We start from the raw sequence: 14,291 nt of genomic DNA on the forward strand, positions 1-14,291 counted from the left end.
AGGACAGACCCACCAGGGGTGGCAGCACAGCGGTATACAGTCAGGTGGGAGTGGCAATGGGAGTCCTCAACATTGACTCCGGACCCCATGAAGCCTCATGACTTCAGGTCAAGCATGGGCAAGGAAACCTCTTGCAGATTACCACCCACCGCCCTCCCTCGGCTGATGAATCAGTACTCCTCCATGTTGAACATCACTTGGAAGTATCACTGAGGGTAGCAAAGGCACAGAATGTACTCTAGGTGAGGGATTTCGATGTCCATCGTCAAGATTGGCTCAGTCGCACCATTACTGACTGAACTGGCCGAGTCCTGAAGGACTTACGTGCCAGACTGGGACTGCGGCAAGTGTTCAGAGAACCAACACGAGGGAAAAACCTACTTGACTGCATCCTCACCAATCTACCTGTCAAACATGCATCTCTCTATGACAGTATTTGTAGCAGTAACCACCGCACAATCCTCGTGGAGATGAAACCCTTCTTTAAACTGAGGATACCCTCCATCGTGTTGTGTGGCACTACCACTGTGCTAAATGGATAGATTCAGGACAGATCTAGCAGCTCAAAACTGGGCATTCATGAGGTGCTGTGATATCAAGAAATGGCTGAATGCACTACATAGAGCAAAGGCTATGGGCCCTGACAACATCCCAACTGTCGTGCTAAAGACTCTTGCTCCAGAACTAGCCGCGCCTCTAGCCAAGCTGTTCCAGTACAGCGACAACACTGGCATTTATCCGGCAATGTGGAAAACTGCCCAGGTATGTGCTGTCCACAAAAATCAGGACAAATCCAATCCAGCTAATTATCACCCCATCAGTCTACTCTCAATTATCAGCAAAGTGATGGAAGGTGTCATCGACAGTGCTATCAAGCGGCACTTACTCACCAATTACCTGCTCACCAATGCTCAGTTTGGGTTCCGCCAGAACCACTCAGCTCCAAACCTCATTACAGCCTTGGTCCAAACATGGGCAAACAAGCTGAATTCCAGAGGTGAGATGAGAGTGACTGCCCTTGACATCAAGGCAGCATTTGACCCAAGTGTAGCATCAAGGAGCCCGAGTAAATTTGAAGTCCATGGGAATCAGCGGTAAAACTCTCTATTGACTGGAGGCATACCCAGCACAAAGGAAGATGGTTGTAGTTAGTGCAGGTCAATCATCTCAGCCCCAGGAGTTCCTCATGGCAGTGCCCTAGACCCAAACATCATCAACTGCTTCATCAATGACCTTCCCTCCATCGTAAGGTCAGAAGTGGGGATATTCGCTGATGACTGCTCAGTGTTCAGTTCCATTCGCAATTTCTCAGGTAATGGAGCAGTCCATGCCCACATGCAGCAAGACCTGGACAACATTCAGGCTTGGGCTGATGTGACAAGTAACATTTGTGCCACACAAGTGCCAGGCAATGACCATCTCCAACAAGTGAGAGTCTAACTACTGCCCCTTGACATTCAACAGCATTACCATCGCCAAATCCACCACCATCAACATCCTGGGGGTTACCATTGGCTAGAAACTGAACTGGACCAGTCACATAAATACTGTGGCTAGAAGAGCCTAGAAGAGCAGGTCAGAGGCTGGTATTCTGTGGCGATTATCTCGCCTCCTAACTCTCCAAAGCCTTTCTTCCATCTACAACGCACAAGTCAGGAGTGTGATGGAATACTCTCACTTGCTTGTATGAGTGCAGCTCTAACAACACTCAAGAAGCTCAACACCATACAGGACAAAGCAGCCTGCTTCATTGGCACCCTATCCACCACCTTAAACATTCACTCCCTCCACCACCGGCGCACTGTGGCAGCAGTGTGTACCATCTACAAGATGCACTGCAGCAACTCGCCAAGGCTTCTTCAGCATCACCTCCCAAACCCACAACCTCTACCACCTAGAAGGACAAGGGCAGGAGGCGCATCAGAACCCAACACTTCCAAGTTACACATCATCCTGACTTGGAAATATATCGCCGTTCCTTTGTCGTCGCTGGGTCAAAATGCTGGAACTGACTCCCTAGCAGCACTCTGAGAGTACCTTCACCACACGGACTGCGGTGGTTCAAGGAAGAGGCTCACCGCCACCTTCTCAAGGGCAAATGGGGATTGGCAATAAATGCTGGCCTTGCCAGCGATGCCCACGTCCCAGGAACTAATAAAAAGACAAAGAAAGTGAAAGAACCAAGGGAATTAATTGACTCATCAATCACTCAAAGAGCGAGAGGCTGCAGATCAAGTCGAGTTTAAGTTCGGAGAATTCATACTGAAATTGCATATACTCTAGTCAGACAATACCTGTAATTCTACTCAATACAACAAAGAGATGTGTTACAAATTGCAGGTCTACATCAGATAATCTCTTGCGTCACTAGTCTCGCCTTTGGGAATATCCCACATTCCCTACGATCAGGAATTATAGTGTGGCCCAGGGATCACAATAATGAAACCTCTCCTCGAATATACTCTCGACAGTAATTCTGCAGATATGCGCACATACATTTCTCCTATCTTCCGGAAGGCAGACTTTCAGCAAACTAATTCATTTTAGGAGGCAGGCTGTTTATTTAAATATTACAATGAGGCTGGAAGCCTCTGCTTTAACCTCCATTTTGAATTTAACTTTAGCTGGTTGGGTTTTGCAAGCCTCGTGATACCCAACAGCTAAAGTAAGGCAAGGACTGCTGGATACTGGAGGCAGGTGCCTTTATACTTAACTCCTGGTTACCGCCCCCGCACCCTCACCGTGATCAGAGACCCTCCGCACAGCCTCCAACCGTAAGGGCCTGCCCCCCCAACCCCCCCAGCCGCCATGCTCCTCCGGCCCACCAATGTCATCTGCCTCCAGGCCACCTACCCCGTTCCTCCTGGCCCCTGATCTGTTGCTCCGGCCCCCAATTGTTGCCACCGCCCCCGTGCTGCTCCCGGCCCCCGATCCTCACCCAACCCCCGCCCGTGCTGGTTTCTGCCACCCCTACTCCCCCTCCCTCACGTGATCCCTCCTCTCTGTGTCTAGTGCCACAGGCCTACCTGACCAGATTGTGAGGCTGGCTGGCTGTGGGTGGGAAGCCAAGGTTTCACATGCAAATCAGGCCCTGCCGTTGAATTCAGCAGGGCCTACTGGAAACCCGTTCTCCTGGATTTGTCGACCGCTACCAAGCCCCGCCCCCCAGCTACCAACCCACCTCCCGATTAAAGTTCAGCCCCAAGTTTCTGCAGACTCGATTTTTGTGTCCCAGCTGGACAGGAAGCAAAACATTTGACGTCTGACACTCTCCCTGCTCTCAGTGCTGGGATTGGCCAATTAAACTGCCACTCAGATCTACTATGCCCGCCCAGGCGTGAGCCTCTGGAAACACCCCTACTTGGGTTAGACTCAATTGAATGAAGCCATTCCAGTATGTTATATGTTTAAGTTACTAATATCTAAACAAATCCCATTATCATGAGCTGATGTGGTATACAGGAAACACCATTTCTGCAGCCATTTAATCTGGATCTAATATGCATTCTCATAATCTTGTGTGTTTGGTGGATTTAACGTATTGTGAGCAGAATTGAACTTAACAGCTTAAAATAAATGAATCTGAAATCCCTCCCGGACCTAATGGACAAAAATGTGATTGGGAGCAATCCATGTCCCAGAATTGGTGCAGAGGACAGCAGCAAGGCTGATCCTTGGAGTTACAGAAGTGACCCATGAACAACAATTAATTAAGTTAAGCGCATCAGCCTGAAAAGAAGTCTATAAAACATATAAAGGATATTAAACTAGAAACGATACTTTCATATATTTCTATGCAGAAGGACAAGAGGGAAAAGGTTCAGAGTTGTGCTTGGAAAGTTTCAAACAGATGCCAAGAAGTATTTCATTAGAGGATAATTAACAACTTCAATGGGTTACCAGGAAGCATTGTTGAGGCCAGAACACATTTAAGAAACAGTTACTAGCTGTAATGCCAAGATCGTGGGGTTGGTTTTCAGAAAGACAAAATCAAATGGGGGAAAGGACCCCCTTTTCTCCACACCCACCCCCCCTGACCGGCACTACTCCCCCGACCCCCAACCATCACCTCGCCATGATAGAATCTTTCAGAATTCACTGTCTCATAGGAATAAACTTAAATGGAATATATATGATTGCTGAAATATGATTGGATATGTTTACGTTGAAGGTGATTTGGTCAAAGGCACGAATACCAGAACGTTTATTCCAAGGTAAAAAGAGAAAATGCTGGAAATACTCAGCCCAGTGTCAAGGCACATTTCAGTCATTCTCAGCTAGTCCTTTGGACTCCTAATCATTTATGAAACATACTCCTCCAATGCTTTTATTGTTAGGAAAACATTCAGGCTGCCACCCGTGCTCTTCGATTCAGCCCCCCTGGGGAAAAGGGCTTTGCGCAATCAGCCAAGCTTACATAAAGCTATTTTTTCAGCATGACATATAGTCAAACGTATAACTTAGGTCTGCCAAATGAACTTCACAGTCTACTCTCAGACTGGTACCTGCACAACAACTGCATCATAAAAGTCTTCATTTCAAATTGCTCTGACAAAAGTATATCGCTGCTGAAATGGCCATTTGAAGCCCTTTTTTGCATTGCCTAATGATGAAAAATAGGTTAGTGCCGAAAGTTTCCTAATGAAATTCTGCTAATCAGTACTTGTGGAAAAACCAATTATACTACACCATATGTTCAAACTGAAGTTGAATTTAATTATTTCTTGTCATTTGCTCTTATTGTACTACTAATAAATTCAGAGTTTTCTACAATTCAACTTTAGATGAAGCCACCAAGTTAAAAAAAATAATGAATTCCTGCTTTTTGTCAGCATTTGACAAAAAAGGTTAACGTACGCCATTCATTTTAACAGCCCGATGACATTACGCCAGTGAAGCTTGATGAGTCTCTTGTTTGGGTGGCAGCTGAACAACCAATTAAGGACCAACATTTTCTGCTGAATTCAAAAGTCCTGGAAGTATGTGGAAATCTTCCTATTTATTGGCTTCGTCCATCATATTTGAAAGGTAAAACAATAGAAGTGAAAGAATCGAAGATTTTGCTTATGGTTTCATGTAGTATCAAAGAGGCTATTTTAGAACATACATAAGAACATAAGAAATAGGAGCAGGAGTAGGCCATTTGACCTCTTGAGCATGCTCTGCCATTTAATAAGATCATGGCTGATCTGATCATGGACTCAGCTCCACTTCCCTGCCCGCTCCCCATAAACCTTCACTCCCTTATCGCTTAAATATCTGTCTATCTTTGCCTTAAATATATTCAATGACTCAGCCTCCACAGCTCTCTGGGGCAGAGAATTCCAGAGTTACAGACCTCTAAGAGAAGAAATTCCTCCTCATCTCAGTTTTAAATGGGCGGCCCCTTATTCTGAGACTATGTCCCCTAGTTTTAGTTTCCCCTATGAGTGGAAATATCCTCTCTGCATCCATCTTGTCGAGCCCCCTCATTATGTTATATGTTTCGATAAGATCACCTCTCATTCTTCTGAACTCCAATGAGTATAGGCCCAACCTACTAAACCTATCTTCATAAGTCAACCCCCTCATCTCTGGAATCAACCTAGTGAACCTTCTCTGAACAGCCTCCAATGTAAATATATCCTTCTTTAAATACGGAGATCAAAACTGCATGCAGTACTCTAGATGTGGCCTCACCAATACCCTGTACAGTTGTAGCAGGACTTCTCTGCTTTTATACTCTATCCCCCTTGCAAAAAATACCAACATTCCATTTGCGTTCCTGATTACTTGCTGTACCTTCATGCTAACTTTTTGTGTTTCATGTACAAGGACCCCCCCCCCCCCCCAGGTCCCTCTGTACTGAAGCACTTTGCAATTTTTCTCCATTTAAATTATAATTTGCTTTTCTATTTTTTCTGCCTACCTCACATTCTCCCACATTATACTCCATCTGCCACATTTTTGCCCACTCACTTAGCCTGTCTATATCCCTTTGCAGATATTTTGTGTCCTCCTCACAATTTGCTTTCCCGCCCATCTTTGTATCATCAACAAACCCGGCTACATTACACTCGGTCCCTTCATCCAAGTCAGTAATATAAATTGTAAATAGTTGAGGCCCCAGCACCGATCCCTGCGCCACCCCACTTGTTACTGTTTGCCAACCAGAAAATGACCCATTTATCCCGACTCTCTGTTTACTTTAGTTAGCCAATCCTCTATCCATGCTAATATACCACCCCCAACCCCGCAAAATTTTATCTTGTGCAGTAATCTTTTATGTGGCACCTTATCGAATGCCTTCTGGAAATCCAAATACACCACATCCACTGGTTCCCCTTTATCCACCATACTCATTACATCTCAAAGAACTCCAGCAAATTTGTCAAACATGATTTCCCTTTCAAAAAAATCATGCTGACTCTGCTTGATTGAATCATGCTTTTCCAAATGTCCTGCTACTGCTTCCTTAATAATGGACTCCAACATTTTCCCAACAACAGATGTTAGGCTAACTCGTCTATAGTTTCCTGCTTTCTGTCTATCTCCTTTTTTAAATAACGGCGTTACATTTGTGGTTTTCCAATTCGCTGGGACCTCCCCAGAATCCAGGGAATTTTGGTAGATTACAACCAATGAATCCACTATCTCTGCAGCCATTGCTCTTAAGACCCCAGGATGTAAACCATCAGGTCCAGGGGACTTGTTTGCCTTTAGTCCCATTATTTTACCTAGGACTACTTCATTAGTGATAGTGATTGTATTAAGTTCCTCCCTACCTATAGCCCCTTGATTATCCACTATTGGGATGTTTTTAGTGTCTTCTGCTGTGAAGAACAATACAAAATATTTGTTCAATGTCTCTGCCATTTCCCTGTTCCCCATTATTAATTCCCTAGTCTCATCCTCTAGGGGACCAACATTTACTTTAGCCACTCTTTTCCTTTTTATGTACCTGTAGAAACTCTGTTTTTATATTTTATGCTAGTTTACTTTCATAATCTATCTTCACTCTCTTATTTTTTTAGTCGTTCTTTGTTGGCTTTTAAAAGTTTCCAAATTCTCTGGTCTCCCATTAGTCTTGGCCACATTTTATGCCCTTGTTTTCAATTTGATACCATCCCTTATTTCCTTAGTTAGCCATGGATGGTTATCCCTTCTTTTACAATCTTTCCTTTTCATTAGGATATATTTTTGTTGAGTTATGAAATATTTCCTTAAATGTCTGCCACTGCTCATCAAAGATCCCACTCTTTAATCTATTTTCCCAGTCCACTTTAGCCAACTCTTCCTTCATACCTTTGTAGTCTCCTTTATTTAAGCTTAGGACATTGGTTTGAGATCCAACTTTCTCACCCTCCAACTGAATTTGAAATTCAACCATGTTATGGTCACTCATTTATTTTTATTAGGAGATTGTTTATTAATCCTGTCTCATTACACAGTACCAGATCTAAGATAGCCTGCTCCCTGGTTGGTTCCGCAACGTACTGTTCAAGGAAACTATCCCGGATACAGTCTATGAACTCTTCCTCAAGGTTAAACTGGCCAATTTGCTTTATCCAATCAATATGAAGGTTAAAATTGCCCATGATTATTTGCTATTCTTTTTTTACAAACCTCTATTATTTCTTGATTTATACTCTGTCCAACAAAGTAGCTACTGTTAGGGGGCCTATAGACTACTATGTGAAGATTACAGTGGGTAATTTTGCAGTTAATAAATTGATATGTTTGAGTCTTCTTGCTCAATCATACAATGCTTATAAAACAAAGTTGCTGCTGCGCTCTCTGATTACTACATCAATAATTTTATATCATTACTTCAGTATCTTGTACAGTTTAAATCGAATGGCTGGCTCTTTCCCTCGTGAATTATGTAATCATGTTAATGAGAAAGTAAAATTATTGACAAAAATATATATATGTAATTCGGAACTAGATTTAAACTTTCATTTTAGCATCTAAAGTGATTGTATTGCAACTCATGCAAAAAAATATAAGATAACCTTCAGTGAATAACAAGTTAAGATAATCAAGGCAGGGCAGCCAAACAAAAATGTTTTCAATAAAATTTAAAGTTATTAAATTACTAGATTAGATTTTAGCATGGAGCTCACTCACGGAAATCTGTTCTTCTTCCTTTTTATGATAGGTAAATATGGGAAGATTACAGTGGGTAATTAGTTTGCAAGCATGCAACATGCTCATATGACAATCCTTTTCCCATTATTTTTGTACAATTGTCATTTTAAATAGGTAACATTTCCACTGGAATAGCGGACAAGAGAATGTTAAATGTTTATCTTCAAATATCACCAACCGTAATTCCAAGGCTAGAATGTTTAGTTTATCTGTAATGGGTTTAGTCGGGTTTTCAAGTGATGAGCACTGCAAGGAGTAATAAGTTGTGTTTCACTGTATTTACCAGAATTTAGCTTATGGAGGGTATACTATTTATTGATGCTATGCACCTCCACAAATGTTCTTATCAAAGCAATGAATGAATATTGACCCAAGAATCACCAATGCTTGACACAAAGCAGAAGATATTGAAAACCGCTAATTATTTTCATAAACCTATAATGTGTGCCAAAGGCAAGTTTTGAGTCTGTATTGATCACAAATTAATGGACATCTGCTTATAGATTGCTATTTGTCTAGACAAAAGTCACTTCTGGTATATCCTTAGGAGAAGTATTTGTTCCCTTGCTCCCTTTTGCAGCTCAATTCCTTGTACTTGCACTAGATGAAATGATTGGCTTTTGTGACTGTAAATGGAATGGGAACAATTCCTGCAAGCAAGCCATACAAAACAAAAATGTCAAAAACATCTTATAAAATGAAAACATGTCAGGTTCTTGTTTGGAGATTGTGATAATATTTTTCAGTACAACAAAGATATTTGCAAATAAAACCCATGATATCTTATCCAGGGAGAGGTAATGACTCTCAACTAAGTATAAATCAATATTTTCTAATTTCTAATGCCCATATTTATATGACCCCAGTGCACCAGTGGAGTCAGCGTTCATTCACATGTTTGCATTGTCTGTGTAATGCCCTGAGGGCACTGAAATATGTATAGTAGATAAAAGAAAATAGCATTGGGGAACCACAGCACTGTTGTACATTGATGTCCAATGGATGCACAGAGACTCGGTGTTCTAATTCAATGTTGTATCTTTTCAGATACAGTGTTTTATGATTTTGGAGATGTAGAGGAAGCTGAAGATGACGCACTCGCTGCCGAGTTGAAAACCAAGCCCAATGGAAAGCGCCCATCACGCTCCGTAAATGACTATGTGAGTGTCTGCGGCCATCTTAAAAGAAAATTGTGTCCATTTTCAAATATTCAGTTGTGCTGAGTGTAAAAATAAGTGTTCTCCATGCTGTGGTTCAAATGGCACGTGAATTTTAAAATTAAGAATAATAGTATGAATGGCCCATCAGTAATGCATTTCTATCAATCCCACCATCACCAATAGAAGTCTGCAATTCAATTTTGTTTTGGTAAAAAACATACTTTTCCATCTCCGTTGGTAGGAACTGGCTCCTGGATGACTAGAGGGAGCAAAGTAAATCTTTCTAATTAAAGCTTGGGGTTAGAACTTTGGAAGCAGATTGAAGGTAATTGCTATCCAGTATATACTTTTTATACTACTATTGCTTCACTCTCCACAAACTCATTGCACCACTGTGTACATGTGGTTTCACTTAGATGTACTGATGTTCAATCTATTTGGGGTTCAAATCCCATTCCAGGGACTTGAGCACATAAATCTAGACTGACACTCCAGTGCAGTGCTGAGGGAGTGCTGTACTGTCAGAGGTGCCGACTTTCGGATGAGACTTTAAACCGAGGCCTCGTCTGCTCTCTCAGGTGCACTACACTATTTAGAAGAGCAGGGGAGTTATCCCTGGTGTCCTGGCCAATATTTATCCCTCAATCAACATAACAAAAACAGTTTATCTGGTCATCGCTATTTGTGGGAGCTTGCTGTGCGCAAATTGGCTGCTGTATTTCCCACATCACAACAGTGACTACATGCCAAAAGTACGTAATTGGCTGTAAAGTGCTTTGAGATGTCCGGTGGTCGTGAAAGGCGCTATATAAATGCAAGTCTTACTTTAGTGACATTGGGCTCAATTTTCCCCAAAGCATTTTTTGCGTACTTGAAGAGTTACGCCAGATTTCTGGTGGCCCGAGTACACCAAAAAAAATGTGTTGTAAATTTCCCCTTAGGTTCTCTTCATTTTGGCGTGGCCCAACCCAAGGGGGGTGGAGCCTTGATCTGCGCCAAAAAGATCAGGCTGCCATGGTAACCTGTGAGTTTTCCTGCCTGCCGGTGAAGTCTGTCAGTTCTCCTACGTGCGTTCTGTGACTTCTCTTGCCTGCCAGTGCGATCTCTTGAGTTCTGTCAGTTCTGCTGCCCACCCCTAGCCCTGGCCGAGTGGCCCCCCGGTGCGATTGATCTCTTAGTGCTCCTGCCTGCCAGTAATTTCTATCAGTTCTCCTGCCCGCTCCTAGCTCTGGCCGAGTGGCCCCCCGGTCCGCTCCCCCGCCCCTAGCCCAGGCTGAGTGGTCTCCCCCCTCCCGGTCAAAAGCTTCCCCCCACCCCCTCTCCCTCCCCCCACCCCTTCTCCCTCCCCCCACCCCCTCTCTTCCTCCCTCCCCTCTCTCTCCCCCTGTCTCTTACCTTTCCTGCTGCTGCTGTCCGGGTAACTGCTGCACTTACCTGCATCGAATTCCTTACATGCGCCGATTTCTTTAATTCTCTGCAAGGGTTTTCTCAAGTGGCCACGTACACTGGCCTAAGTAGAAATGGAGTAACTATTAGCTGGCCAAAGTTGCCAAAAATGGCCAGAACTGGCATAGGTGGCTGGTAACGCCCCCTTTTGAGAAAAAAAACGTAACTAAGTGAGTTGCGCTGGTGCAAATTGATTGGGGAAACTGGGGATTTTTAAGTTAGGCTAGAAAAAGCAGCCTACTCCAAAAAAAACCGGAGCAACTGCTGGGGAAAATTGAGCCCATAAGTCTCGCGACCTTGGGTCGTAAGGATTGGCGTCATGCCAGGAACTCGTTAACGGTGGTTCCAGCACATATTGTGATGTTATATATGTGAGCTGAGCTCTGCTGCAATGTATAAACTGGCTCATTTCCATATCTGTTTCTCTCTTGGAAAGTGCGCTGGAGAGTAAGTAGTTAATTGACTAGTTATTGTCACTTCACCTGTTACTGAATCAGCTGCTAAACATGAAGCAAGAACTATGAATTATGTTTTGAGACTGCTCTTTACATAAATCATCCTCCATTTACAAGAGTAGCAACCACAAGCCAATTTTGTAATTTGTTTAAGAAAGTTGAAATCATCCTAAATTAGGTATCTATTGTGAGTGCTCAAGTTATATAATGGCTAACATAGAATCATAGACACTTACAGCACAGAAGGAGGCCACTCAGCCCATCTTGCCGCTTTGAAAGAGCTATTACCCCCATTCTCCTGCTCTTTCCCCATAGCCCTGCAATTTTCTCCCTTCAAGTATATATCTAATTCCCTTTTGAAAGTTACTTTTAAATCTGCTTCCAGCACCCTTTCAGGTAGTGCATTCCAGATCAGAACTGTAGTGTACTCCGGGTTGTAACTTCTTGTTCATCTTCCAAGTGAGAAAACCTTCATAACCAAAGCCAGTCGAAAACATCGGCACATACCTTCCATAGATAGACAAGATTTTTATCTGGTTCCAAATCTTGAAATAAAATCAGACTATTTGCAGGTAGCACTTTTAAAATAGCCATGACTGAAACTTGTCAGAAACTTGAAACAGCACTAATAAACTGAATGAAATGTCTCCCGTATTACTCAAGAGTGACCATCGGGCCTAGCTATATTAATCAAAAGTTGAAGTAGAATTAGCTGTCTCTTAATCACCCCTGTGGCTCCAGTTGGTAATCAGTGGCTCTGTTGATAATGGTTCTCTGTTTGAACCAGTCAGCTTGCCGTAAACCAATGAAAATGTGACTGACCACCTAACTGAGAGATAGAAATCACCAATATAATGTCAAGTCCATTTATCAAAGACTGTATTCTTGCTATTTTAAATGTTTATGGATAGGATACAAGTGTGAAAAGTGATCTTTCATATGTGTCTTAGTTTTAAATCTTAAAGAAAAACACATTCAAAATAGAGCTACACTTTCATGAAAAACACCATATTAACTCCAGATTCAAACCAGCTACAGAAACTCTGATGAAACGCAGGGGGTGAAATTTGTCCTGGACGGTAATGCAAAACAGGTGATTGTTCATCAATATCCCGTTTTACACTCCACTCTGTTTTCAAAGCAAAGCAGGCAGAGTGCAAAGCAGACAGCCGCTGTGCTATCGCCAGTATTGTGCTACCACCCAAGTCGGATTTCACCCCCCCCACCCCCATCTTTCGTATGCTAACAAGCCAATTGGAGAGTTAAGAGTTCATGGTGGGGATGGAGAGCGTGGGGTCGGGGAAGTAGGGGTCAAAATTGCCCCTTTTTTAAGAGCAGTTACCATCCGCGGTAACAATGGGGCGGAAATGATTTTTTGAGGCCGAGAAAGTAACAGCTCCACTCCTGTGCGAACAGCGATAATGATGTCATTCAAGGGAGCACAGCCTGGTCCCCGCCCCGGAGGCGACATTGCCCTCAAATAGTCCATCGACTGCTTGTCAGTGCCCCCGAGTGCTTCGCGCGGTGGGAAGCTGCCAGTAGCTGGGTGGCGTGTCCACCCTTAAAGGGGAAGGCGCACTGCCACAGCCGCCATTTTATTTTAATTGCCGGCCGACTCTGTAATCGGCCCGACAATAGTGGACACAGGTTCGGCCAGGCCGCCAACAGGCAGCCCGGCACTCCCACTTGGATGTTGGGCCACTGGCTTGGCCGAAACCCTCCCTGGTGGCCAAGTAGGCGCCAGGTAGGTCTCGCAGCATCCCTCCCTTTTAAGTGAAGGGGAGGGATGTTGGTAAGCCTCAGCACGACGCGGCGCTGATAACACTGCCCACCTTCCACCCCGCTCCCGACTCGCTCCCACCCCTCTGCCGCTCCAAATACCACGCCGATGATTTTTGAAAAGAAAAGGGGGCAATTTTCCTCTATTCGCCACCCCATCAATTCGGGCGACAATTTACCAGAAAATTCAAATTATCCGCTCCAAACGGGGCGCAATTTCAGCCCCGTAGACTTTGTATTTCTTGTGCCATGGAAGAATTGGATTGCCTGGACACAGTGAACACAGGAAAATCAAGCAGGCGGGAGCCCACACTCCTAATGGAGCCCACCCCATTTGCCATCCATTAATTTGACAGGACAACAGACTGGCTGCCTGCCAATTTTTCTGTGTTCGCTGTGCCAAGTGGTCCAATCAGCTTGTTTGATTGGTTTGCAATAAGTGCAATGACCTTGTAATCTCATCGGACTGACCAACTGTAAATCAAACAGACTGCTTGGACAGATTTGCTTCAGTACCGCCCAATTGGAGCTAATTCAGCTTAGCCTGGCGATAATCACAAATACATAAATCCTGCAGACTAAGTCCACTGATTCACTCAGAAACTAAAACTACTAACACTAAGTATTCATTTTTATCTCAAGTTTTGCAACGAAGTTTTCAAAAGGATCCGAGCTGTCTACTTTGTTCACTTAATTATTTGTGAACTGGTTGCAGGCTGTTGTTTATTTCAGCACTTATATTAGTATCTTCCTGTTACTGCTTGCTGCTGCATGCAACAACCCATAAATAAACTGATTTTAAGATTTCAGTTTAGAAATGGAAGTATCTGCCATGGCTGATGTGAAGCATCTTCTGAAGTGAGGTGAGACAAAATGGGCCTCCTACCCGATTCTAATAAGTGTTCAGTGTTTGCACAGGGCAGGTTATCCCAACTTCAGTTAATAGCGAGGGTGCAGCTCATCTGTGGAGCACAGGACACGAGAGAGGTGCCTGGAGTGAATTTGAATTATAACAGGAGCTAAATTTCATAAAACACCTCCATCAATTTTGCCAAGCTTTTTTTTTTACAAATTATTGCTCCAACTCATAACCTCTGCAATAGGTCACAATCACAAGGTCACATTTCACTTTCTTTGAATTTAGCTTCCTTGGCAGCATTTATTCTTCATTTTACAAATTATAGCTGACTTTCAGGAAAAAAATATTTAACTGTAAATCTCAGATTTCCCCAGTGGCCCATTGGATAAATGCGCTGAGTAATGTGACATTAAATTATGCAGACAAGAAAGGTCCCAAATCCTACCCATAGAAACAGGAGTA

General features: G+C 43.4%; 1 protein-coding gene across 1 annotated transcript in view; it reads left to right on the plus strand.

The window, feature by feature from the left end:
• Positions 1 to 14,291, plus strand: part of tnmd (tenomodulin) — a 102,180-nt gene that overhangs the window by 73,519 nt on the left and 14,370 nt on the right. The window contains exons 4-5 of the mRNA XM_070883988.1: positions 4,875 to 5,028; positions 9,178 to 9,290. Coding sequence (XP_070740089.1) covers positions 4,875 to 5,028; positions 9,178 to 9,290 — 267 coding nt within the window. The remainder of the gene's footprint in view (positions 1 to 4,874; positions 5,029 to 9,177; positions 9,291 to 14,291) is intronic.

Source organism: Pristiophorus japonicus, chromosome 6 (assembly GCF_044704955.1).
Source record: "Pristiophorus japonicus isolate sPriJap1 chromosome 6, sPriJap1.hap1, whole genome shotgun sequence".
Classification (NCBI taxonomy): Eukaryota; Metazoa; Chordata; class Chondrichthyes; family Pristiophoridae; genus Pristiophorus; species Pristiophorus japonicus.